This window comes from Artibeus jamaicensis, unplaced genomic scaffold (assembly GCF_021234435.1).
Source record: "Artibeus jamaicensis isolate MK-2021 breed Jamaican fruit bat unplaced genomic scaffold, CSHL_Jam_final scaffold_754, whole genome shotgun sequence".
Taxonomy (NCBI): Eukaryota; Metazoa; Chordata; class Mammalia; order Chiroptera; family Phyllostomidae; genus Artibeus; species Artibeus jamaicensis.
Window position 1 is genome coordinate 7245402 of NW_026522054.1, and position 25680 is coordinate 7271081.

The following is a 25680-nucleotide window of genomic DNA, read 5'->3' on the forward strand; positions in this document are numbered from 1 at the left end:
GGGCGGTGACAGCTGACTCGTGCCGGCACTCGCCGCATACCTGCGGGTACTGTGAGTGACGTGTACATCCGGGAAGCTGTTTGAGAAAGTTCTAGGACACCGTGGGATCCTTTGCAGGGAAACGGCACCCTTCCCCCCACCCACTGTCTCGGACTCATGGGGACCTGCCCCCCGTCGGGCGCTGGGAGCACCCGGGCTCTCCCAGGCCTGGGGTTCTGCCTCCAGTCCCTCCCTGCCTGCTCCTTCCTCCTCCTCTTCAGGGTCATCCCTGGGGCAGCGGGTGACATCCTAGTGACAAGCGTACAGCTGACCCCGCATCACTTCGTATCACAGCCCATCACTGAAGGACACACAACGTGGCAGGTGGAGGCTGGTGCGACACCCGAGTGCCGGGGACCCTGAACTCCACCCGAGGGTGCAGACCAGGGACGGGGGACGGGGACGGCTGCCGGGGGAGGCCGTGAGCCGCGCACCTGCGCGTCCCCAACGCTCTCAGCACCCGGGGAACTCAACACCCAGCCCCCGCACGCTCTCGTAACAACCACGCCGAGTGTAAATCAGAAACCAAAACAGACTTCCTCCTGCTGAGACCTGTAGCTGTCATCACCGACAGGCCCCCCGAACACCGACCGGCGAGGACTCCAGACCAGGTGCGCAACGGCGCCCTCCCCGGCCACCTTCCGGACTCACGCATTCCCACACAGACACGGAGGGGACTTGGGCACAAAACCAGCCCCTCGCCATGACCTCACCAGGTGCACTGGCACCTTCGGGTGCAGCTCTGGGTCCGCAAGGAGTGTCAGCGAGCCCCGTGGCCAGCCTCCCTCCGACGCGAGAGGCCTGTCCCCATCTCGCCTGTCGCCCTATTGCCAGGTGCTACCTCCCTCTCGTCGTCGTCTGCGAGGGCCCTTGGCGAGAGTGTAGAAGTCAGGAGACAGGTACCGGGAGCCCCAGGAGCCCCTGAGGGGTTTGGGCCCATGCCCCGCACTCGGGCCACACGTTCTAGCCCAGGCCGGCCCCTCTGAGGGGCCCCAGCCTCACACCGTCACCCACAGCCCGCAGCACCCGGCTGGGCCAGTTTCTGAACTCCCGGCACATCCCGCACAGGTGAACTCCTGCACAGGTGGGCGGAGGGGGGCACACTGTTTATCTACCACAGGGCCTCTCCTTCATGTCCCCCCCCGAACATAGGGGCCACTCTCACCCTCAAGTGCCAACTTCAGAAGAATGTGGACCAAGCCCAAAGGCCCACAGCACACGGCCTGGTTGGCCCCAGATCTCAAGGTCCAGGAGGCCAGGAATGCAGATACAGAGATAAGCCACTGGGAAGCCGGGCATCTGGAGGCAGGGAAGGGCGGGAGAGGCCACTCCTGGCTCCGAAGGAGAGAAGGCCACCATTCCAAAGGGGGCAGAGGGCACCCCAACAGCAGGGACGGCGTGTAGGGCAGAAAGGAGTTCCTGGTCCCCACTGTCACGCACTTGCCTTTCTCCTGTCCCCGCAGAGGGACTGCCTCGGAGACTATAACCGCCGGGCTCCCAGCCACGTCCCCAGGGTTAGCAACACGGCCGCTGTCACCTGCGTCTGACCTCAGAGCACAGCGTGGGGACGGCCCGCTTCCTCCTCGGGTCTCCCTGACCTCCCGCAGCTGTGTCCACGCACTGACCCCTGGGCTGGACTGCGGCTGATTCACTAGACGGATGGAGCCAAGCCGGTGGGGACCTAACTGCAGCAGGTCCCCGTGAGTGGCCCGAGTCCTCAGCGGGCATCCTAGGGGCGGGGCGGCTGCCCCCTTCACCCAGGAACAGACCTCCCGGCCCCCTCCTCCTCCCCGGTTTCGCTGTGTTTTCCTGAAATGCTGCCGTTTCTCATTTCCTCTTAGCCCCCGCCATCTCACTCCATTCTCTTCAAGTGTGTGGCTCACGACAGCTTTAAAATAAGAAGTATGCACCCCTAATGTCTAATGGGAGCACCAGCTTCTTAAACCCGAGTGCGCTCGGTGGCAGAGGACCGAGCCAGCGCCCTGTGGGGCCGACGCCGTTCCTCGCAGACGGAAAAGGTTTCACGGCACGCGCTCTTCCGCTAATGACGCCTTCCTCCCACTCACCTGGGTTTTCTTAACAGTTTTGCTGAGATACAAACCACACATCAAGCAATTCACCCCCTTGCAGTGGACGAGTTATTGGGTTTTATATATTCACAGAGATGCGCAACCATCACCACCATCAATTTTAAAACATGTTCACCACCTGCCCCGGCTAAAAAAACACCTCGGGTTCACTGGCCATCAACCTCCTTCCCCCCAGCTCCCCTCCCCCATGGCCGTCAGTAACCACGGCAACACTGCCCGTCCCTAGATGTGCCCGTCTGTCCTGGACATTGCGAACCAACGGAATCACGCACCCAGCCCGCCACTCGGCCACACGGTTTCCAGGTCCACTGTGCTGTGGCGTAACCTTGTCACTTCCTTCCTGGTCACCATCCACCGCGCCCTGGGTCCCGAGCGCCCGTCCACCAGTTGCTGAGCAGCCAGGCTGATGTCACTCTTGGCCACTGTGAATAACGCTGCCACGGATGTCCCTCTTAGGGTCATTGTGCCACCCACAGCTTTGAAACCAGATGTGTTTTTAGGCTTCACGCTCTGTTAGCAGGGCCTTCGAAAACGTCTCATCCACAAACTATGTACACAAACTAGAAGTTAAAAGTAAAAAAGAAAGGACAATCTTCTGGGACCTTAACCCGGGAAGCACACAGAACACCCCCGTGGGCGGAGGAGCAGTGAATTCCGACGGCTGACTCACAGTTCACGTGCTGTAAGCACGTCACACACTCCGACGGTCACTAAACAGAGGAAGGGGAGTCGTCCCGGAGACAAGTTTCTTAGCGGCACCAACTGGGCGCACTTTCCAGCTGTGAGTCCGCGGCTCCGCGGGTGCCTCCCTGTCCCCGAGAAGCACTTGGCTGTGACCTCGGCACAGACACAATCGCTGGGGCGCCCGCGCAGTGACGAGGGGAGCAGTGAATGAACACAAGGCTTCCGCACGCAGCAAAGCCACCAGACCACCACGAGCCCTGGTCCCCGAACCGGAAAGCCTGCCTCCCCCTCCGGTGTGCCAGAGCAGCCGCGGCGGCAGCTGACCTGGGAGGGGAGGTCGCCCGGGAGGCGGGCGCACACCTGCGTGTCAGAGACGCTGTGCTGGGTGAGGATGTCTCGCCCCCGCGCCCGGCCCCGATTTCACTTCACTGCTGGACGCTCCGCTCCACCGAGCTCACCCGCCTCCCCCCACCCCGTCCCCCCAGCGCCCTCTGCTCACCACCCGCCCACGATCGAGCTGTAAAGCAGCAGCCCCCACCAGCCGCCTGCAGGCGCCCCATCTGTCTGGCCCCCACTGCGTGCAAAGCGCCCTCTCTGAGAGGCAGTGAAGCCAGACAGACCGGGGACACCTCTGATCGCCGCTGATCGCTGGCACCCACTGAGGAAGGGCCGGGCCTCCTGGACACAGGCAGGTTCAGGGCCTGAGGCCGGGCTCAGGGGTCACCTCGTGGGCGGCCTCTCCCACGTGGGCGGCAGTGTCTCTCTGAACAGGCAGGTGTGAAGGGTAACTGACGAGAGGTCTGTGATGGGCTTGGCACAGCCCTGACTTCCGGCAAATGACAGGGAGACCCCCCAAACCCTGGCTGCCGTCACCGAGGCCAGTCTGTCCCCACGCCACCTGCCTGGCTGTCCCCTCCTCTGGGGTTTCGCATTCCCCTCCCCTCGTCTGCTTCTCTCCCGGGGTCTGCCCAGCGACGACCCCCTGCCAGACGCCCTCCAGGTCGCCCATCTCAACTGTCTTCTGCCGGCCCCTGCCTTCTTCCAGAACTCTCCACGTCGGGGGCCCCAAGGCTCAGCTCTCAGACCCCTTCTGGCCTCCGTCCACACTCTCTGTCCACGGTGGCTTCACATGCCAGCAAGTGGACATCCCGACGTGGACAAACGCCCGCTCCCTCTCCCATCCCGCGGGCCCACAGCCACCTTCCCACGGCTCGTGCGCAAACAGTCTGCATGTATTCCACCCCGTGACGAAACCTGCCAGTTCTGCCTGCAGGACTGATCCAGAACCTGGCCCACCCTTCCCCTCCCGGCCACCACGGACCCTGGTCAGAGCCACACCCCCCACCCCGGCTCCTGTCGGGGGCCACCACGTGGCTCTGCCCTGCCCCCTGCTGCACCCCGCCCGGCCAGTCTGCCCCCAGGAGCTCCACGTTTCCAAACCGGTCATGCCCTGTCCACCGCCGCTCACACTGAGGACGGGCCTCAGTCCAACACCCTCACCTGTCCGACCTCACGTCCCCCGCACAGGCTTGGCCCCAGTCACACTGGCGTCCTTGCGGTCCTGCATCTCACTGTCCTGCTCTGTCCTCCACCTGGAAACCCCTCCACCAACCCCGAAGGTGACCGACTCTCTCAGTGACTCTGACTCTCCTGCATCAGCACAGCCTCCAGCACAGCGCCCTCACCTGGGCCAGGGCTCAGACGCAGGCGCCCGGGTCCCAGGAGGCCCGGGACCAGTGACACCCAGCACCCGAGGCCAGGGAGTAAAGCACCCACTTACTGAGTGTGTCCTCCGGCCCCAGGAGGGCCTGGGAAGAAGAGGTGCCATCCTGAATTTACTGCAGCAAGTCACTGCTCTGAGACCCCTGGTCTTTAAACAACTGAACCTGAAAACCAAGGCCACCTGCCGCCCACAGGGCGCCCTCTGTGAACCACACTGCCAGGGGGTGCGCTCTGCCCACCCGAGTCTTGGCCCAGCACCCCCTGCAGCAAGGTGGGCCCAGCCCCGGCTCAGGCCAGTGGCCACCGGATGAGAGGCAGGTGGGGTGTTGCTGGTTTTCATGCCCAGTCACTGTGTTAGGTCCCTCGACCCAAACAGGAGGAAAAGCACGCAGATTTTTAGATTCCGCAGGCTCACCCACGGGTGTTCGCTGTGGGGTAGCTCCGAGCAGAAAAGTGTGTGACGATGGACACTCCCCCGGGGTCCCGCTGGCTGCGGGGGGTTATTTGCAGCCTTTCTGCCCTTTCTTTTCACCGCAGACCCCAGCCCGTGCCCTGGCCCGGCCCCTCTGAACTGCGCAGAGAGAAAGCAAGGACCGCGGGCAGCTGGGGCCGTTCCCAGTTAACCTGCCAGCGAGGAGCCCCTGTGGGAGCCCCGAGGGTCTCTAGGGGGGCTGACACAGGTGCTGGAGTCAGGCTGCCCCGACTCAGGGCTGCTTGGGAACGACTGCCTCCCAGCGTCCGTGGGGGCGGCTCCGACCTTCCCTGGACGTCAGGACGGACTGGGAGGGGCAGGAAGTGCTGAGTCCGCAGGAAGCCCTCGGGCCACAGGGGCGGCTGCCCCTTCTGGGCGGGTCCCCCTCGGACGCAGTGACGCAAACCTGCCCGCAGGAAGCCCCGGCAGCTGCTCCCATGGTGACCCTGCACCTTGTGAAATGACCTCAGGACGTTTGCTAATACTGGTGAACAGAGCCTCTGACTTCCTCCCTGCAGGCGTGTCTGCGCCCTCCCTGGTCTTAAACGCGTTCCAGGGAACCACAGAGACTCAATCAAGCAAGCTGCACCAACACCTCTCCGCACAAACTCACACCAGCTTGTCATCTTTACTGGGACCCCTGTCCCCATCCAGACTTCTGCGGACTTTCTTTCCAGTTCCAAGGACACTCAGAGACTTCCTGCCGCCCCTGTTAACACGGCTGTGGTAACGACCCCTGCGTGTTCAACCACAGGCCCCACACAGGAAAACTGGCGTCCTGAGGCGCCCCTGAAACCAGAGGCCCCCACTCCCAGCCTCGGGCCCACTGCGCTATTGGGCTGCTCTTCGGTCTTTGAAGGGAAACAAATTCAAACATCTCGATTGTGCAAAACTTCAAAGCAACAGCAAATTACCTCCCTCTTTCCAAATATCACAAGACTACTGCTTCCCCACATACATTCATTTTCAGTTTCTAAGAACAGGAAGAAATAGTTAAAGCACTTCACCAACCAATCACTCACCGGAGACAGGGCCTCAGACACCTGAAAACCGGTTTACAAGTGGACAGGCTACTAACTTACTATGTGTCCGGGCTGCACCCCCTCCCCGGGCTCCTCTGGGCACTGACATAACCACCCGCAGCTCCTGGGGTGGGGGTGGGGGGTGTCTGCCGGCCTTTCCCGGGTGCACGACAGGCGGACCCTGTGGACCGTGGGTGACTCAGCACATTCTAACGGCAGCGCTCAGGTGGGAAGGCCTCGCCTCCGGCCAGCGCTGCCCAGCCGCCTGCTGGACAGCCTGCAAGGTCACGGGGCCTCTCCGGACGGCAGCGCCAGGCTGGGGAGACAAGGAGGGAAGAGAAACAAGACCATCAGGAACGCAGAGCTATCCACCCCCAAAAGAGACTGCCGTCCGCGCATTAGCATCCCAATGGCCCCGGCGGGAGGCCAGGAGATGCCTGGCAGAGGTGGGAGCAGGGGAGCCGAGTTCGAGTTCGCACCTTCTTTCTCCCATTGTTTACGTGAAGCCAGGTTCTTCCGCGTCAGGATAAACAGACGGGTGAGGGGAGGTGGGGGGCGAGGGTGGGGGGACCGGTGCTTCAGGCAGAGGGGCACCCCCTGTTATTTACGGGAGGGCACACAAACCGCATGTTTGGGGGCTTTGAGCTGTGTGTTCTCCTGGTGGCGTTCGTGCTGCTGGGTCCCCACCTGACCGGTGACCAAAGCCACGCGGGGGTCTTTGCACCTGGAGGCTGACAACCCCCCGCCCACCCCTGCCCTGATGTGGAAGGTGAGGGGGGCAGCGGGGAAGCTGTGACCTGCTCACCAGCCTGGAGCCCCGGGCAGCAGCCGGCGGCAGAACCGCGCCTCTTCCGCCAGATGGTGATCCAATGCCTCCTCTCGCATGTTAATATTTTTAAACTGTCGCAACTTTCCAAGTTCCCGATGACATCCTGGCTTTGAGAAGACACTTCAGGACGAGCCTGACCTCCAGGCACCTTCATCTGAAACAAAGGCCCCTTGCCCAGGCCCAGGCCCGCCCGGCAACCCTCCCAGCAGCGCCTGGGAGGGGCTGCTCCAGCCCCGGGGTCACCAGTGCAGCCGAGGAGGCTCTGAGACGCCCAGAGTACCAGAGACAGAGCCCCAACTCCTGGGGGGGGGCTGTCCCTGGTTTGGGGGTAGCTTGGTTATGGGGAGGAATCTGAGGGGAGACTTGGACCCACTGCAGTCTTAGCAAACCTCCAGCCTGGCCCACTCCTCACGGGCTCACAGTCCAGGCCCTGGGCCTGTGCAAGGGCCCCCGCATCCCACCCCCCCACTCCCCCGTGGGCCCCACTGTCCCCAGGAGCAATCTCTTAGCTGCCTGAACGTCACAGCTCCCGATTCAGAAACACGTTCGCATTGCAGGCACAGACCTACCCAGTGGGCCTTTGAAAGGCTTCACAGAGGATGTGGCTACCAGCTGACTGGGGGGGAGGAAGGCTCTGCTCCACGGGGACCGAGGGCTCCGCCATGCAGGGGACGGTGGGGCCGCGTGGGGCCGGGATTGGCTGCCCTGGACAAGGCCAAGAAGGGGTTGGTGCTGCGTGAGCAGGTCAGACTTTGAAAGATGCCAAGGGAGCAGCACAGCCCAGACACTGGGCTTGGCCTTGAGAAGCTGATGCTCCTCTAGGGGGAAGGGAACAATGGGGGCCAGCCAGGCCCGGCCCCAAGAAAGCCGGGATCCTGAGGCTGAAGGAGGGATTTCTGGGGTCCAGGTGTGAGCTTTGGAGCCGGTGGTAGATGGGGGCTGAGGGTGAGGAGAGGGGGCAGGAGAGGACAGCTGTCCGCCAGGCAAGTCATGACAGTGTGTCTGGTTCTGGGTGCTCGGGGCTGCCGTGCCCACACCAGAAACACAGTTTGAGGGGGGGCCCACAGGTGGCTCGGGACCATTGCTGGAGGCTTGGGAACAGAATTCAGGGAAGGGCATGTGGACAGGGAACCAGAGGGGGGCAGAACTCCATCCCAACGGAAGCTCTGGTCCAGGCCAATCAGAAGACACGGTGCAGAGAGCCGGCCACACGTGGGGCCCTGGGGCCAGGGACAGCCTGGTGAGCAGGTGACACGGGAGCTGGGGGCTGAGCTTTGGGCACAAGGGACCTGAGTCTCCCTCTCTGAAAGACAGATCACCAACTCTTTTTAACTTAGTAATTAGAGAGCGAGAGGAAGGGAAACTTGGATTTGTCGTTCCCCGATGGACGCACCCCTGACTCACTCCCGCATGTGCCTGACTAGGGCTCAGCCCCAGGATCTGGGTGCCTGGGGACATCACTCTGAACCACGAGCCACCCAGCCATGGCCGCAGGCGACGGGCTGGAATACACATTTTGAGCCAGCCTGAGGGTCTGATCTCGGGTGACTGATTAGCCACCGCAGTAAGGCAACCTGTGGCCGTCCCCTCTACGCAAACCACAGAGTAACAGCGCACAAGGCCGCCACACCGTTTCAAACACCGTCAAGCGCCCTACAAATCCAACTCCTGCTCCTACGGCGGACGATGAACTTCCCAGTCAGAGGAGTGCCCCCTGACGTCTGACAGCAGCACCCCCACCCACCAGCTTGCCACCCTCTCCCAAGCGAGCCAGCTGCAACCGAAGTCAGCCAACCGCCTCAGCTCTTCCCAGGGCAGGGGACTCTGAGCCAGCAGTGCGGGCCCCGGTGACTCGTGGGCGGTGGCGCCGGAGAGCCCAGTTCCTCTAACAGGACACTGACCCCAGCAGAATCGACCTTTTCTCTGGACTGTGCTGCTCTGAGGCCTGGGGACAGGGCGGGGACAGGGACAGGGGAGGAGCAGGAGGTCAGTTCCCAAAGCTTTCGCCTTCAGGGGTGAGTCGGAAACGAAAGTCCACCTGCAGGGTTTTAGAGCCCTGGCTCCAGGCCCTTCGGCCCTTCCCTCCGCAACAAGGCCACGGCCACAGCACCCGCCCAGCACCTCCACCCGCAACGAGCCTTCATGGGTGAGCGGTGGAGAGTCTGCGGTTCCGCCCCGGCCACCTTCCAATCAGTCTGGTGAGACCAGTTGCTGTTCTGTGTTCGCCTCTGAGCCACCCCGACAAGCCAGGCGTGGGGCGGCCTGCCGGGACTGCGCGGACGAGGCGGCCAGTGAGCTCCAGCCCCCAGACACGGTGCAGCCGCCCTGGGACCGTGGCGATTCCGGCCGTGGGCGGGCTGAGGGGCTCGGAAGCACCTGAAGCTAAGTGACAGCTTTGAAGAAAAAGAAGCATCTGCTGAAATGTAGGCTCTCGGACGGACTCAGGCGTTTTCAACGGTGGTTTCCGTGTGCGCCTTCTCGAGGGACTTGAAAACACTTTAACAAATACTTTTCTTATCACATATTTCTCATTCCGATCTTACAACTGGAAAAAAGAGCTGAGGAACAGACCCAGAGTCACATCACCAGCTCACAGCAGAAAACAAGCAACAGCCCAAGTTCAAATGAGCAGTGAAGGTCTGGTGTGAGCAGAGGGAACAGCGGCCTTCCCCTTGGGCATGTCCCCTCCTATCTTATCTCCCTCAAAGACTAATTGATTGTTTGCCTCTGGGTTCAAAGTGGTCACACTGGAACACACGAGAAAGCCACTGCGGTCTCTATCCATCAAGTCTGCGCTAAAAATAAGCCATAAGAATACCGTAGTACCTTAATGATTTTACCTATAAGATGAAGCCTTCCTCACATTCATTAATTAAAACGTCGTACATCTTCCTTGCCGGTTGCTAAAGATTCGTAATGCACTGGCCGAGCACGCACACGCGTGTTGGGCCGGCCCCAGCCCACACAGACCACCACACAGTCCCGGCCTGCTGGTCTCACCGGCGTCAGGGGCAGGGACCCTGATGGTCTCACTTGCGGCATGAATAGGCATTTTGTGCGGAATATCTCCGCAGGCAGAAAGCGGGGAGGGGACGAGAACAAGAAACAATTGGGTTATTCAGCTGGCACCCAGCACACTCCGGGCACAAAACCCTTTGTTTGTTTTCTTTTGCTTTTGTTTGTCTTACCTACCTCGGGACTCCAAACCACGAAAACGAACGCATCTGGGGAGACTTTACAGAGCCTTTCCACGGGGCTCCTTAGGGACCCTGGTATCAGCCTGGCTGCATGATAAAAAGGGGCCCGGGGCTCTCTGTTTGCATTTCAGCCCCTTCCACTGCTTTCCGTCCCTCCTGAGGCTCAGCCCGTTCGTTCAGACGGCAGGTGAGGCAGCGGGGTGGCTCCAGGGATGGAGGACACATGTGCAAACATCAGGGCCACTTGGGCTGAGAGCTGCCCAAGTTCATCAGTCAAACCCACACAGCCCAAGCCAGGCCGGAGTCCTGTTAAAATTTACCTGGCATTGTTCTTCTTTCTCTCTCCGCCCGGCGAGGGGAGGGGAAGGCAGGCTGGGGTAGGTCAGTCTGCCTCAGGGCCTCTCTCCGGAATCAACGCCCAGAAAGGTTCCAGCCATCTCACCATGCACGTGAGGCCCCCTTACCCAGCTGCTCCGACAGCCACAGCTCAGTCCCCCTTGAAGGAGCTGCCCGTGCAGCCAGCGAGGGGCTGGGCGCGTGTGGGTGTGCAGAGCTGAGGAGGGCACTGCGGGCCAGCTATCCGAGGCCTGAAGGACCCTTGGCCCCAGCCGCCAGGCGATGACTCCTGCTGCAGCCGCTCAGGGAACTGCATGGTCACCGCTCCCTCCTGGGACCCAGGCTCTTTCCAAGAGTTTACCTAACATCCAGAGAAGTGTGAGCAGACAGACATTTGCATACCTGCACGTTCCAATAGGCAATTCAACCCCTCCCAGGGCCACGTGCAGGGTGGGTGTTTGGGACCAGGGGGCCACAGCCAGTCTGGACTGCAGGTGGGCGGGGCCGCAGGGTTCACTCCCTGGAGGCCTGCTGCCCGCCCGCGCAGGTGGGGTCCACCGTGCGACAGCAGCGCGTGGACTTCTGGGAGTCAGCAGGAGCCAGCCTCCGAAGACAGCACGCTGGGGACATCAGGGGCCGCACCCTGTCACTGCCGGAAAAGTGACTGACTCCAGGGCTCCAGGGTGTGGGTCTCTGATTAGCACCTGTCCTTCCAGCTGCTCTGGGAAACTCCCTCCCCTCCCCTCCCCTCCCCTCCCCTCCCCTTCCCTGTGGGTCAGCCGCCACCTCTGCTGGGGGAGGTCACGGGGGTGAGGGGTTTAGGGCCCCCAACCTCAAAGGGCCCCCAACACCATCCAACGACTCGTGTCACATCCCCTTTTCAGGTCGCTCTCCCACAGCTGCGTGACACCCCCTCTGCCTCCAGCTCCCAGCACCCCGTCCCTCCCGTCACCCCCCACCCCCTGCGCCCAGCTCTGAGGAGGGCTCTCTCGGCCAAGGCCCCAGCCCCACCTGCCCGTCCCACCCCGTCTCCCGCAAAATCACCCGCAGGCCGCTCTCGCTTTCTCCGCCAGTCTCCGGTCCACTGCACCAGAAAAGCCCAAACACATCCAAGACCCAGCCGCCCCTCGTCTCCGCCTCCACGACGCCCCCATCTGGGCCGTGCTGGGCTCCCGGGTCCCACCGCTGACCCCGCACGGCCCGTTCTCCACGCAGCAGCCCCGCGCTCCCTGAGAGGCCCGCAGGACTCCGCCCGGCAGAACGTCCGGCGACTACGGAACGGAGCCCATCTCGCAGCCCCGCCCAGTGGCCACTACCTCACGTGGCTACTGACCGCTTGGAACGTGGGGAGTGCCCGAGGATACGAATTCTCTACTTTTTAAATTTAATTAGTCCACATCAGTTCACCTTACCGTGACTTACCTTAACTGATCCCCTTGATTTACTGCGACTCACGCACCTGTGGCTGGAGGACAGCCCAGCTCTGCGTAACCCCTGCTGCCAGCCCTGCCCCCCTTTCCCGACTCAACAGCACCCCAAAAAGCCCCCTTAGACTCAGGCGATGCCGCCCCTCTGCTCACGGCTCCCTTCGGCATCCGGTCTCCTCACACACAGAAGCTGAAGCACTTGCTTTCCTGCCTCAGGGCCCGCTCCGGCTGCCAGGCCCCCTGCAAACACAGCAGGCTCCTGCCTCGGGGCCTCGGCTCCCGCCTCGGGGCCTCGGCTCCTGCGGGCTGCCTCTCCCCAGCGTCCCCACTCAGGGCTCCCTGACCGCCTCCAGGGATGGGAGAGGCTGACCTGACCGATCCAACCGGAAAACCAGCACCCACCCTGCCCCACCCATCACTCCCCACCCAGACTCATCTTCCCCGAGGCTTATCTGCTCCTGATAAGTCGAGTTTGTTCTCTTACCATCCGGCTCCCCAGTCAGGCAGGACCCGAACCTGGCACTCAAAGGGGAAAATGTCGAATGCGATGAGACCGTGTGTGGCTTTCAGGGGCTCACGTCCCCCAACAGTCTCACCCCTCTCCTGCAGCTGCCCAGGAGGAGGGGCAGCACGGGGTCCCCCTTGCAGCAGCCCCGCGTGGTGGACGAGGGTTCCTGGGTGCCTGACCACTCTGGCCCCACCCTGCACACAGCCCCCTCGGGGCCCACAACCAGAGGGGACACCCAGGCACCAGCTGAGCTGGTGTGACCTTCACCTTCCAAGGGAAGGTCCCCAGATACACCCCAGTGTGACCTCGTGGCTTTACAACTGACTCTCTCTCGTGACCCTGCCTTCGCAGGAGACAGCGAGGACCACTTTTCAAAACGGTGAACAAAATGTCATCAGCCCTTGCGCTTATGAGGTTGCTGCTGACACACTGTCTTTCCTGCTAGAATCGTCAGTCGGCGAGTGAAGGAACGTCGCGGGTCCCAGCGCGGTTCCGCAGACCGGCCCGGCCGCCTTCCCTGCCCTGCGGGCCTGAGCGAACTGCTTCTCTTGCTGTTCTGTGCACTGTGCGTGGGCGGGCAGGCGGGGCGCTGAGAAGAGTCAGGCCACAGGCAGTCAAAACAGTTTTACCCTCGGTTCTCATTACGGACGCCGCACACTCCCTCGGGGCAGATGTCAGACTCTGAACAGGAGCCTGAGATGGACGCCGGCAGACGGGGAAACCGCATCTTCAGCTGCAGGAACGGAGACCCGCTGGGAGCCGTCGGCCAGACAGAACCTGGAGGCCTCTAGGGGCTTCGGGCCTCCCGTCTCCAACACCCTGGCTTGTCAGAGGGAAACTCCAGGCCGGGGGTGGGCTGCAGAGGGCCCCCGCCTGGCTCCCTGCTCACTGAGCGTTCGCTCCAGAACCCGAGGATGGCCCTCCAGCGGGCAGAGAAGACAGGGAGAGAGGGCTTCCACAGAAGGCCTGCCTGTGGCTCCCTGAGGCTATTCACAGCTCCAATTGCAAGTTCCTTTTCAAAACGACTTCTCTCAAAACACCCAGACACCTGGCCACCGATGGCCAGCCTGACGCCAAAAGGGGCACCCGGAGCAGCTTGGCTGGTGACTCCCCCGTTCGGCCACCTGGGACCTGAGACAGAGCTCTCAGCCTGCCGAGGGAGGGCCTCTGGGAGCCCATGAGACCCCAGCTCGGTCCGGGCTCCTGAGAGGGGGCTGCCCCACCTAGAACGTCCAGAGTGAGAGAACAGATGTCTCATCAAGTCAGCGCTGGGAATGAAACAGTTTCGAGAAACTCGGATGTGGTTGGAACCTCTCTCTCTGCCTAACATGGGAATGGTCCCCAGCTGTCTGCAAATGCAGATGCCGGCTCAGGCCCAATGATTCGCCTTCCCAGTGCCACGGAAAGGGTTGCGGCTTCCAAAAAGCGACAGAACGTGTCGGGTCGTGGCGGTCAGCCTCTGGGCTCACCCCACGTCCAGCCAGCACCCCAGGCCTGCCCGGCGCCCACTCCGAACGGAGAGGGAACACGGGGAAAAGGAGAAAGAGCCTCAGAAAAGCCTCTGGTCCTTCTGACGCAGCAGGCTGGTTGCTGGGAACTCACCTTAAGAAATGGTCCAAAACAACAGCAAAAAAAAGACCTCATACCAAACCTGAATCAACGAACACCCACAGCGGAAGAATGTCCGTTGCGGAGCGGCTGCCTGACGGGGCACTGCAGAGCCGCTGACGAGGGTCACGCTGACTGTCACAGCATCAGGAAGGACTGGGGGCAGCGTGGCACCGACAGGCAGGAGGCCAGTCGTGTCTGCCCTGTGGCCGCCCCGTGGAACACGTGGTCAGGTGCGAAAGACAGACGGCACCGTGACGAGGCGCACTCCCCTCTTCTCGGCTTCCTGGGACGCCGCGCTTCTGTTCTGACGGTGTTCAAAGGGGCGAGAGGTTATGCGCAGCGCTCGTAAATCAGAACTGCAGACTTCCCAAGCACCGACGGGGCGTTTCACACCTCTATCCTCTGAAAACTGGGGTCCCGGCACTTACCAGGATGTTCACCTCCCTCTGCTTCCACCCCTCCACCCTCCCCAAGGCCGGGGGCTGGCCCTGGGCCCAGCCAGACCGAGGAGGGACCTGACTCAGCCAGCTCCTGCAGAAACCACTACCCGAGGGCAGATGGGTGTGGGAAAACCTCCGCTCTGCCCACCGCAGCCCCCCAGGATCTGAAAGGCACATAGCACTCTCCAGACTGGACTTTAGATGCAGGACCCAAAGGGAGGCGGGTCCACAGCTGTGAGGCCTCTGTCTCAATGTCACCTCTCAGCTGCGAGTTTCCCAGCCCAGGGCACCTGGAGGCCACTTGCGCCCAGACACCCCGAGAGCTCCCCACGGGTACAGGGCTGCCCCTTTCAGGAGTTCTTCACCCCACTAACAGCACAGCTGATGGGCCCTGGGGGGCTGCACAGCCCTCTGAGTGTCCATCTCTGTCACCGATGGTGACTTGTGAAAGGGGACAGCGCTGGTTAGTCATTGAGAGCATTTAAAAGAAAACAAGTCCCCTAACTTCTCAGGATTTGTTTCACTGCCCTGAGGTCAAAAGGTCCCTGGGGACTCTGAACTCTGCCCAGAGAGGCACAACTCTTGCTCACAAAGCCCTGGGAGCTCGGACCGGGGTTTGGGGAGGCCAGCAAGCGTGGGGAGTGCAAAGCGACTGCCTTCCCGGTTGCTGTGCACAAATCATGCTGGTTCAGGTGTGTGCTTGTGCGAAGTCCTTCCAAGGGAAAGGAGTTCCCTCCACGGGCTCAGGTTCCAGCCACCAAGCTCTGTCTGATGTGCTGCTCGCCATGGAAACGGCCCGGGTGGGAGCATGGGGACCAAGTCATCTCCCAACCACATTCGAAGTGGGAGCCTCAGCCACTGCACCCACGGCGCCCCACCTGCTACACGCAGCCCCCTCCCCCCACAAAAAAGAGCAGGCCACGGCCCGAGAGGCGGTCCCCGAGCTCCCGCGTGCCCTTCATCCAGGTTCGGTCGCCCCCACCCCGGAGAGCGCCCATCACAGCTCACAACCACACGGACGCGTCACCAGCCACAGAGCCTGACGCGGCCCACTCACACACACCGTCTTCCACGGGCAGCGGCGAGAGTGGTCCGCGGGCAGGTGCAGAGAGCAAAGCGGCCTGGCAGCGGCGCCGCAAACCAAGAGGGGCTGCTGCCCTCGCCACCACAGCAGCCCTGCACCAGCAGGTGCTGGGGCCCCAGGTGCCGAGTGAGTGCGCACAGACACGGAGCTCTCAGCCCACGGCCCGAGGCCTGCACACTGACCCGCCCTGCGAGCCTGCAAGGAGGCCCTGCCCGCGGCGCGGCAGTGAAGCTCGGGCTTCACCACCAGGGCAGAGCTCCTGCGTCCGCACCAGGGCTCAGACAGTGACAGCCCCGGCCATGTGGCTTTCGGGGTGCCTGCTGCCGCTGCGGGAATTGGTCCTGCCACCGTCACCCCACCTTGTCTGCCCCAGCCCACACTGTGGTCTCGGGCCAGCAGGCTCAGAGGACAGGGTGTCCCCTCCAACTCCTTACACAGAACGGGACAGAGCCTGTCTGAGGACGATGAAGGGGCCACTGTCCTGTGCAGGCCTCACACCTGGTGTGGGACATGCACCCCGGGGGGTGTTGGACCGTGGGCTCACAGAAAACAGTCTGGAAGCTTCGGTTCTGACGCGAGAGAGACGCAGTGAGACCAACAGTGAGCTCTGCTGCCCCACGCCAGTCAGACAGGGACGCTGGGGGGGAGGCGGGGGACACTCCCTCAGGCAGAACTCCCAGGGCAGGCCCGAAGCCCAGCCCTACAGCTCCAGAGGCTTCCAGCTGCCCAGAATCACAGGAAGAGCGCGGGCAGCTTGAACCCGGGACATCTGGTCTCCTTCCTAGTCCTCAGTGCACCCATCGTCCTGTCAGCGGGGCACACGGCCAGTCCCCACCACACCACACCCCCAGTTCTGGGGCGCCCGCCCTCATGTCCCCTGCAGCTCACAGCCCAGGGTTGACGCGTCCACACCGGGCATTTGCGGACCCTGCCCCCACGCTCTCTCAGGAGGAGGCCCTCCCTCCCCGACCCCCCCAGTCCACTCAGGTTAACTGAGTTCCTCCTGGGGCCGGCCGGAGGGAGATCACAGCAGGGGAGGGTGGTGGTCTCGGCCCCGAGCTCCCACCCAGGCCTTGCAGGGGCTGAGGAAGCCTGGCAGGAAGTGTGGGTTCTGCTCTCAGCGGTGGGAGCCACCGCAGCCGAGTCGGAAGCCGAGTGACACTGTGGGAGAGAGTTGAGAGGAAGTGGGGCAGAGCTGGCGGGGCAGCAGCTCCCAGGCACGGGGCTGTCCCTGTCCGCCCTCCCCCGGCCGGCATCCCTCTCTGACCGTCCTGGAGACCGGAGCGGGCCCGCAGCATCCCTGCCCCTCACGCTCGGGCCGCCTTGTCTCCAGCCGCCTGCCTGGATGGCAGTGTGGCCAACCCGCAGGCCCGGACCTGCCCCGCCCGCCACACGCCCCCCTCCCCGGCTTCCTCACATGGCCGCCCCATCCCCACCCCCATTCCCGCAGCGGGGGCTCCTTCCCACCACCATCCTGCCCCTGCAGCAGGTACCCCGTTTGTTTACAGGGATCAGGTCTCGGAGCCCGCGACCAGTGCCACAGGCCGGGTCGGCGTCCGGGTCTGTCCAGCAGCCCAGCGTGGCTGAAGGTGGACGATTAAAAAGGCCGGCACGAGTTCTTGTTTTAAAAACACCAGCGCTGAAAATCACCTCCTAGAGAGTTCATGGCATGCCCTCCACCGGGAAAGACGACCGGGGGTGTCGGCCCGTGAAACGGGGGGCCTGGCAGGGAGGCAGGGCTGTCGCCTGCTCGGGGATTCGGGGTCTTGCCCGGCATCTGTGAGAACTCCGCCTGCTCAAGGTCACTGAGTGCACTGGTCAAGTTCAAGCCTTGAACATTCAAAGTATGAGCTGTGTCTTGTGAGGCAACTATAACGAAACGCTCTTTCGTTTACTTACTTACCTTGCGTGTCTGCCTGGGTGGTGTGCGTGGTCAGCACCCACACCGGGTCTCCTTGCGTCACCACTGGCCCCTGCACCCCCTTGTTCCCCCCTCCCCCTCGGGTCATTGCCACACCGGCTTGCACTTGGAAGCATCTGATACTCCCCAAAACTGCGTGTTTTATGCTGAACATTCACGTACTCAACGTTCTGAGGTCAAACCCCACATGGAAGCAGCGAGCTTCCTCTCCCTTTCCACCTATTTTTCAGAAAAGACTAAACGGACCACCTGCCTGAACAATGAGGAATCCCAGAAAATCCACTCGCCGGACTGTCAACACCAGCAGTCAAAATCCCACGGGACATTTCTGTCTTTTAAAAAAGTTCCAAAATATTCTCCACTTGCCTTTGATTCCCGTTGCCCCCTGATCAAGCCCCACATGAAACCGCTCCGGGGCCGGCTCCTGGATACACGATAATCAGAAACCCAGCGTGTGTGCGTGCAAACGCCACCGCTCTCGACCGCACCGTGGCTCCGCGTTTTTCACTGAAGCACCGGTTCCGAAAACCAGACCAACCAGACGGCATGGAATGCAAACAACCCTGACACCGTCACGCGTTTCTGGGAAAACCGTCTCCTTGCACCGACTTACTAATGTTCGTGGGGCCAGAACGCCATGGCCAGAGAGCAAGGAGGGTCAAGGGACCCTGTAACCTGTCTCATCTGGGGAACAAAATGAGGAAGGCGGCAACATTTACACAAAATTTCCTTGAGATTCATCTTTCCATGGAAATGATAAAAATAACCCCAACACCACTGAGCTGGAAAACCACCTACTTTTTCATGGTTTACAGTCTGTCGTTCCTCAAAAAGATCTCCCCGAACCCCGAATATCCGCACTGCGGACCACACCCTCTGAGGATGGCCAACAGCTGGACGCAGCTGCCCGGGCTGCCCTCAGACGACACAGTGGCGCTGTGACAAAGGGTGGGCGCAGAGCCCCCCGTGAGCCCCGACCTGCCGGCCGCCTTCATGCAGCAGCGTGGCGGTCGGGGCCCTCCCCTGTGCTGGGCTCCCAGCTCCCTGCGGTGTGCACCCTGCGGCCCCGACACCAGCCAGGCGGGCACTGGCGCCCTCACGGGAAGAGGCGACCTAGAAAGGCTTGGTCTCCCTGGCATCGCCCGATGTGACGCTGAGCCTGGCGCAGGTGGGGCGGTGAGCGCAGGGCGGGTGTCCGGGCCGACAGCCAGGGCCCCCACACCACCCCGTGTTCTCACCGCGTTGCTTTAGCTGCATCCCTGGTAGAAGGGCCCAACCCCGCCTGCTCCCCTGCAAATGAGATGAAGGTTTCCTGCCTTTCCAGCAGGTCAGGGGAGGACGTGCGACCAGGCACGCCGCGCCCCCGGCACACAGTGGATGGTCAGGCACCGTGGCGGGGGGGCGGCGGCGGCTTTCACGAGCACACGGCCCCTCAGGACGGCACTTGCACGGGGTGCCTCGGAGCCCAGAACCGCAGGCTGGCAGTTTCTGCGCTCCCCACTCAGACCTCCTGCCTGGGGGCAAACCAGAACGCAGGTCACCCAGAAATCGCCGCTCCCGACCACGTGCCCCGCCGTGCCACAGCCGCCTGGCACCCACCCCAGGGCACGCACACGCCCCACAGAGGCACCACCAAGACGACACACAGCAGTAAGACCGGTCTTTGAGGGGGGGATTTCTTCTTTAAACGCTAACCATGGACATGAAATAAATACAAAAAGGAGGTTTCAGTTAGCCGCAGACACCTTGCCCTCCTTGAAGACACGAGGCTGGTCTCCTGTTCTGAATGCCACACAGTCCCGACTCCCCGGGCACAGTGGTCCAGAAGTGGCCCAGGGCATACCAGCTCCACTGGGCACTCCACGGGGCCTGCGGGGTCTCTGAGGCCCTGCCGGGATTTTGTTTGGAACCTGACCAGCATGGTCATCAGGTGGGACAGCAGCCACAAGCACAAGGGGGACTGGCCTAACAGCAAGTGTGGACACCACACGACAGACTTGACCCAGGGGGACCCGAGGGGCTTTATCCCGCCCAGTGTCCCGCTGACCGCCCCATCCTCAGACACACTGGGCCGTGCGTGCTTGTTTTGTTCCATAAGTGCTGTTGATCGGTGAGGTCACCTGAGGCTGCCAGCAGCTCTCCCCTCGGTCCCCATACTGTCCCCAGAGGCCTGCCCCTGCGAGCAGTTTCTCTACCCTGACGTGCTGTGGGGGGCTGTCCTGGGCAGCCCAGGAGGTTCAGCAACATCCCCTGCCCCCTCCCACAGATGCCGGTGGCCTACACACGTAGCTGAGTGACCTGGCTCCCGCTGTGACAGCCAGGACTTGGGCAGACAGGGCCCAGGGGGACAGAGCGCTCCGGGAGGAGCACCACTCAGCCCCACCCTGGTGTCTACCCCACGGCAGTTGAGAGCGAGCTCGCCTCACCCAGACGGATCGGGGCTGACCTGCAGAGCCAGCCGACGCCCCCAGACCCGGTGGGTGCCCCGGCCCCACTCCACACCCACCCAGTTCAGCTATCTAATCACCAGGTGCGCAAACTGACACCATGTGTCAGTCATCTCAGTGACTTTTAAAAGTGGGAGGAAAAGACAAACCTAAGGGGGTGGAGCCTGAGTGAAGGCCCTGTGGGAGTGGGAGGGGTTCGACCTCAGGGAGGAGGGCGGGCCCAGGCGCTGGCACCTCAGGGCCAAAGTTCCCGGCCTGTCCAGTCCCCAGACCACTGGCTAAGGCACAGGTCTGACTCAGCTGCCCGGGGCCCAGCACCTGCTGCTCAAGGCATTACCACAGGGCAGGGCGACTCTGCACCACAACCAGAGAGGGCAGCTACAGCAGCACAGAACTGCATGGACACGAGCCCTGGGCTGCGGGCTGCCCCTCCAGGGTGGACTCACTCACAGAGGACTCATCTGCAGACCCCGCAGGGCGAAAGGGCTCTGCCTTTGTGCACGCCTCTGTCACCAGGCAGCGGCCACCCACGGCCACTCTGCTCTCTTTGGGAAGTGCCAGACTGACGTGATAACATTACACACATTCGGTTACTTCCTGACGACCGTGCGCACAGCCAACACAGAACTCGGGCGGCGAGTGCATCTGATTTCACAACACAGGACACAAGCTTCCTCCTCCACAACTGTCAGCGTCCACGTTACTTCACGGTGAGTGCGGTACACACAGCCTCGAACTCCACTGCCGCCAGCTGGGAGCCGCGGAGAAGCGCCAACACCTCCCGAGTTCAAGGCCAGGCAGCTGGCCCTCCAGCTCCCAGGAGGATGATGGCATCATTGGGACCAACATCCACGGGTACCAGGCCTCACCGTGTCCAGCCAAGGAGTCACACTCACTCACAAGGTGACAGGCAAGTGCTCAGCTCACCTTCACTACAAAGAGCGACGTAAAGTCGACGGGCAATGTGCAACTATCAGTCACCGCGACATCTCTTACCTGTGCCTATTACAATCAGGTAGTGCTGCAGTATGAAAAATATGGCTTAACCTTAGATTATGAATTAACAAATGAACAGGCACCAGCTAACCTGAGGTCTCACGGACACAGGACGGGAAGGTATAACCGAACTGTGAAAACATCCATTCTCGGACCGAGAGCTACGTTTACAATGTCTTTGTTCTATTCTATACAAACACCCAGCAGTAACCATCTCTGGGGGATTATTTATGTCACACGCTCACAGTGCACACACTGACGTTTCTTTAAATGCCACCTGTCCACAGACACTTCCAGAAATGCATTGTCGCTTTACCAAATGAGACATTTCAGCCACCTTCAAAATCAAAGGTCTCTGCCCTACATTCTCCTAAGCCCACCCAGCGGCTGCCGTCTGACATGAGGCAGCCCCTGCGGCAGCCACAGCAGCTGTTCTGGAATCTCGGGGAGGCCCTGACGGACCTTACACCCCACGTGGCCCAGGAAGTCCAAACGCGGGGTCTGTCCTCACGAGCAATGAGCTTTTGCAGAACCCACGCCCAGGCGGGTGCGGGCAGTGGTCTGTCTGCTGCTGCCGCCAGGCTGGACTCTCCGAGGTCCCTCCCCATCCGGCAGCCCCGAGCTGGTCCGTCTGCTTTCATCCAACTGGCTCACTGCTGGGCCAGCCCCACCGCCTGCTCTGGCTAGAACCCCACCTGAAAACCTGGTTCTGCTCTCGCGGACTCAGCCCCGGCAACCCTGTGTTCTGAGCACCTCAGTCCAAAGCAGGCGGGGAGGGAGGTGGTGAGAATGACGGTCATCATCTGCGTAACTGCCTATGCGCAGCTCGGCTCCTCACCGCAAACTGCCCGAGGCATCAGGAAGGACGCGCCTCAGTCAGCCTGCGTTTCTGCTCTCAGGTCCAGCTGCCCAGCTGCCCAGCTGCCCGCCGACATTCCCATGCCTCCGGGCCGCACGGTGTCCCTGGAACGTAGTCCCAGTTGCAGTGCGGTCAGAGGGGAGAGTGACCAAACCTTCCAGAGTGACCAAATCTTACTAAACTATAAAACGCAGTGTTTCTTTCAGGTTTGGAAATCAGGAGAACATTCCCATCGTTAACTGCCGTGGAATCACTCCATTAATAGGCAGCTGACCCACCAAATTTTACTTGCATGTAACACTTTTCCATTATAATTCTCTTTAGGACTCGATACTTAGCTAAGAATGAAAATGTTCTTTTACCTTGTGATACAAATTAGCTGTGATAGTACTTTTTCCCAAATTAAGATGTTCACCCACAGAGTTATAATAATTCAAACTCTCAACAGTTTCAAGAAAATTTAAATGTTCTTATTAGATATATACTATTAGAAAAGTGCTTCTTTTCCCCATCTTCTCCTAAATATTTTTTCTCCTTTTTACAGGTCGTATATACTAGCATCACCAGCAAAAATGCCATTATATCATTCACCAATATTTCTTTTCTCTACCTGCCCAATATCAGTTTGAGGTCTAATAAAGTCAGAGTGAACAAAGCGAAAAACTGTAATTTTCTATTCGTTCTACCAGCCTTCTCTAGAAATCTCCCCAAACCCGTTTCGGTTCTGCCTTCACAGCACACTCCTTGGCTCACCAGCAGGAACCCACGGAAACCCGCCCCCTGCACCCTGTGCCCAAACGCCCCACCTCGGAGCTCCCAGGCCTGCCCGCCCTCAGCCCGGTAAACAAAACCTTGTGCCGCGGCCAACCTGCGGCATCGATCTGCTGGCGGCCCTCTTGCACAAGCCGGGTCCTTCCTCCCCTCCCGGGGCAGCCCTGTCCCAGGCTCTGGTGCCGTGTCTCAGGCCACGACCAGCAGGCACAGGGTTTCAGCGTGCAGATAAATCCCGAGCCAGCCGTATGCCGTCTAGTTCAAGCCTGATTTCCCCCTTACCAAGGAGGGAGGCAATTTCAGAAGTTACCAGTGCAATGGTTTCAGGCTACTCTTGCAGACTTTCTAAACGAAACCTTTAAGAGAGCAGCTAAATACCACATACACACAATCGGGGCCAAGCGCAGAAACGCCTGTGGACCAGGCACTTGATAAAAAAATAAAGAGCTGAGGGCCTGGGGCTTCTGCGGCAGTGTCTGCAAATGCAGAGGAGTGAACCCCAGAAACTCACCAACCCCAGCCTTCCCGGGAACCGTCTCAGTCTCGGGGGTTCGCTGCAAGGCCGCTGCATCGCAAGGGAAGCAGAGAACAGGACGAGACGGACCCCCGAGCTGACTCAATGCACTTGCACACAGCTCTGCGGCCCTGGCTCCTCCCCTGACGCCGCACCTCTAAGGAAGCAAGGTCTGGGGACTGGGTGCAGTCAAGGCGAACGTCTCCGCCGCGACTTTCATTCCTTGGCCTTGCCCATTGGCAAGAGGAAAATCCCAGCTCTGCCTTAGTCTGCCATCTGACCTCTCCTGAACACACCTGCCATCAGGGCCACAGGGGAAGAAAACAGCCCAAAGAGCACTTTCCCGCCCCTCCACCGTCCTGACCTCGGTCAGGGGCTGCCTGTCCGTGGAGACCCACAGTGCTACCCACGTACGGTTCTCATTGTCCCCCCAGAAGAAGGGACTCGCTGCAGTGTCTGCACTTAGCCTCCCTGTGGCACAGCCTGGTTTACAGGCGGCTGAACATGGAACAGGCACATTGCTGGTCTGGTCACTCAGGTTTGCAATCCGCTCTCCAAAGAGTAGCCTACAAATGTCACTTCCAGACTTAAAAAGATATACTTATGCCAGAACTCAAGGTTAAAACTGTGACTCACTATGAAGACATTAACTTTCCAATGGATAATACTTAGAAACACCCTTCTCATTTAGAGTGGACTGAACAGAAGAGCTGGTCACAGCTGAAATGCAGCAACGCTTTTCGAAGCAAAACTTCGGAAAACAGACGAGGGAGCGTCCGACGTTTTTCATCGCCACTTGGCCTGGACACACCGTGCTCGCCGACTCCTCTTTCGGTCGGCTGGGGACGGAGACCGGGCTCCTGTCCGAGCGCCCAACCCCGTCCTCGCTTAAACGCCCAGAACCGTGACTGCGACCGCAGGGGCACGGGCGAAGCAGGCTGTGCAAGGTCCCTGCCGACCGGGCCACTGCGGGTGCAGGAGTCACTGAAGAAGAGATTTAAAGTCAGCAGCAAGGCCGGCCTCCCCCTGGCCCAGGGGGTGCGAACCGTGACCGCCGCGGTCTGCGGGGTTACTCATTAACCGCCCCTCCGCAGCCCAGAGGCCCCCGCAGATGGAAGCACCAGAGGCCCCCCTGAGGGGCGACAGCAAAAGGGGCGCTGTCCCAGGCCTCGCTCGCCCTCCCAGACCCCGAAGAAGGCTGCACCGCCCCTGCCTTCCTTCCGAACCGCTTCCTTGCCTCCTCCACTCCAGAAGCGTGCCGCCCCCTCCCGAGCACACAAGCTCTGCCCACTGTTCCTTGTGCCCTGGGAGGACAAGGTCCACGTCCTTCCATTTTCCCCAACTTTTGGTCCACGTTTCCCAAGAGCAACATCCGACCCGCAGGGCCTGCAGTGCAGGTCAGCCCAGTAGCAGCTCCAGACCCTGGGAGGGGCAGGGTGGGACTGAGACCCCCGTGTCCCCCTGCAGTGGGAAGGCGTGGGACTTCGCTGCTCTTGCCAGAGAAACCACAGCGCCCAGTGGCAGTGGGACACAGCGGACACGTTTCCTCGTGGGTGGGGATCGCGAGCATCTCTGTGGGACTCGCTATCAGACGGGAACCCCCAGAGAGTCAGAGACGCCCTCCAGCTGGCCCAGAACCCTGGCTCTGTGCAGCCCGAACGTGCTCTGCGAGGCTGAGGAAGTGAACTGCGGACGAGGCGCGTTCGGGGCCCTCCGACCTGCTCCGTGCTTTCCCCCCGGGGGGTGCTGACTCAGACGACCTCTAAGCAGTGTCCCACCGCAGGGCCTCCTGACCTGGGGCCCACGGGCGAGGGGCTTTCTTACGGAGGCGGGAGAGACGCGCGCACACACAGATGGGCTGGCGAACTCTCGAGTGCACACCTGTCCTGCTCACGTGTGGGTTTGGGAGATCAACTCTGCTGTCAGCGGCCCAGAGTCATGACCAGAAGTGTCATGCCCTTCCTCCGCAGAGCGAGATCAAGTGTCACAGCACTTTGAGAACTGACGTGGCACCTGCTTCGGGGGTCACTCAATCCACACTGTGAAAAAGGGAGACACGGGGGCCGAGGAAACAGAGGTGCCTTCACACAGCACCCTCCCCCCAAACCAGGAGCCCTTTCCCACCCCGAGGGGGGCAGCTGGCTCTCCCCGATCACCAGGGAGGACCCCAGACAGACACTCTCATGGGACAGCACAGCCTTGGGTCACGTGCGCAGCCCATGTCACAGGCCAGCAAAGGTGGCCTGCGTCACCCTTCAGAAAGGAAGTTCTGTCATTATGTGTCACAGGAAGTGAAGTCCGTAAAACTAAGAAAATGAGTCTCCAGACATCCTCCACTCAGAAAGTATAGCCTTGACGTTCAGAAGCTAATTTTTCAAACAGAAGTTCTTCAGTTGAACAAGAACCTGAGAACTTGGGGGCTAAGGACTGTGTGACATCAGGAAGCCACACCGCTCGGCCACAGTGTGACAGGTGGCAGGGGACCGCCCGATGGCAGACACAGGCGGACAGAGCGCTGCACTCACCCAACTGGTGCCACACGGCGACTGCGTCTGAGGGCACCCCCGACGCTCAGTCACTCCACGCACTGCTGTCCGACCCCGCGAGGGCGCGGCCTCCTCACCTGAGCTCTCGGTGCCACGCAGGCACCGAAGCAGTGTCCCACCGCGCACCTGAACCCCGAGGGACCGGGCCGCAGCCATAGACACCGC

The 25680-nt window shown here is 61.3% G+C and overlaps 1 protein-coding gene across 2 annotated transcripts; it reads right to left on the minus strand.

The window, feature by feature from the left end:
- Positions 1-4164: 4164 nt before the first annotated feature.
- Positions 4165-24050, minus strand: LOC128626587 (uncharacterized). Of its 2 annotated transcripts, none has more exons than XR_008390556.1 (3): positions 23606-24050; positions 7428-7563; positions 4165-6961 (listed from the first exon to the last, which is right to left on the minus strand). XR_008390556.1 is itself a non-coding variant. In XM_053659616.1 (3 exons), the coding sequence occupies exons 1-3, from the start codon at positions 8371-8373 to the stop codon at positions 6315-6317; spliced, it is 1104 nt and encodes a 367-aa protein (XP_053515591.1). In that variant the 5' UTR covers positions 8374-11186; the 3' UTR covers positions 4165-6314. The 2 variants fall into 2 exon arrangements, 1 of the variants encoding a protein (XP_053515591.1); XM_053659616.1 differs by lacking the exon at positions 23606-24050 and having other exon boundaries at positions 4165-6345; positions 6835-6961; positions 7428-11186.
- Positions 24051-25680: the final 1630 nt, after the last annotated feature.

Coding starts and splice junctions, on each gene's coding strand:
- LOC128626587 (XM_053659616.1), bottom strand. CDS start 8,373: ATGTGTATTCCAGCCCGTCGCCTGCGGCCATGGCTGGGTGGCTCGTGG. Junction 6,962..7,427: donor GCCTTTCAAAGGCCCACTGG/GTAGGTCTGTGC, acceptor TCTCAAAGCCAG/GATGTCATCGGGAACTTGGA. Junction 6,346..6,834: donor CTGCCCGGGGCTCCAGGCTG/GTGAGCAGGTCA, acceptor TTGTCTCCCCAG/CCTGGCGCTGCCGTCCGGAG.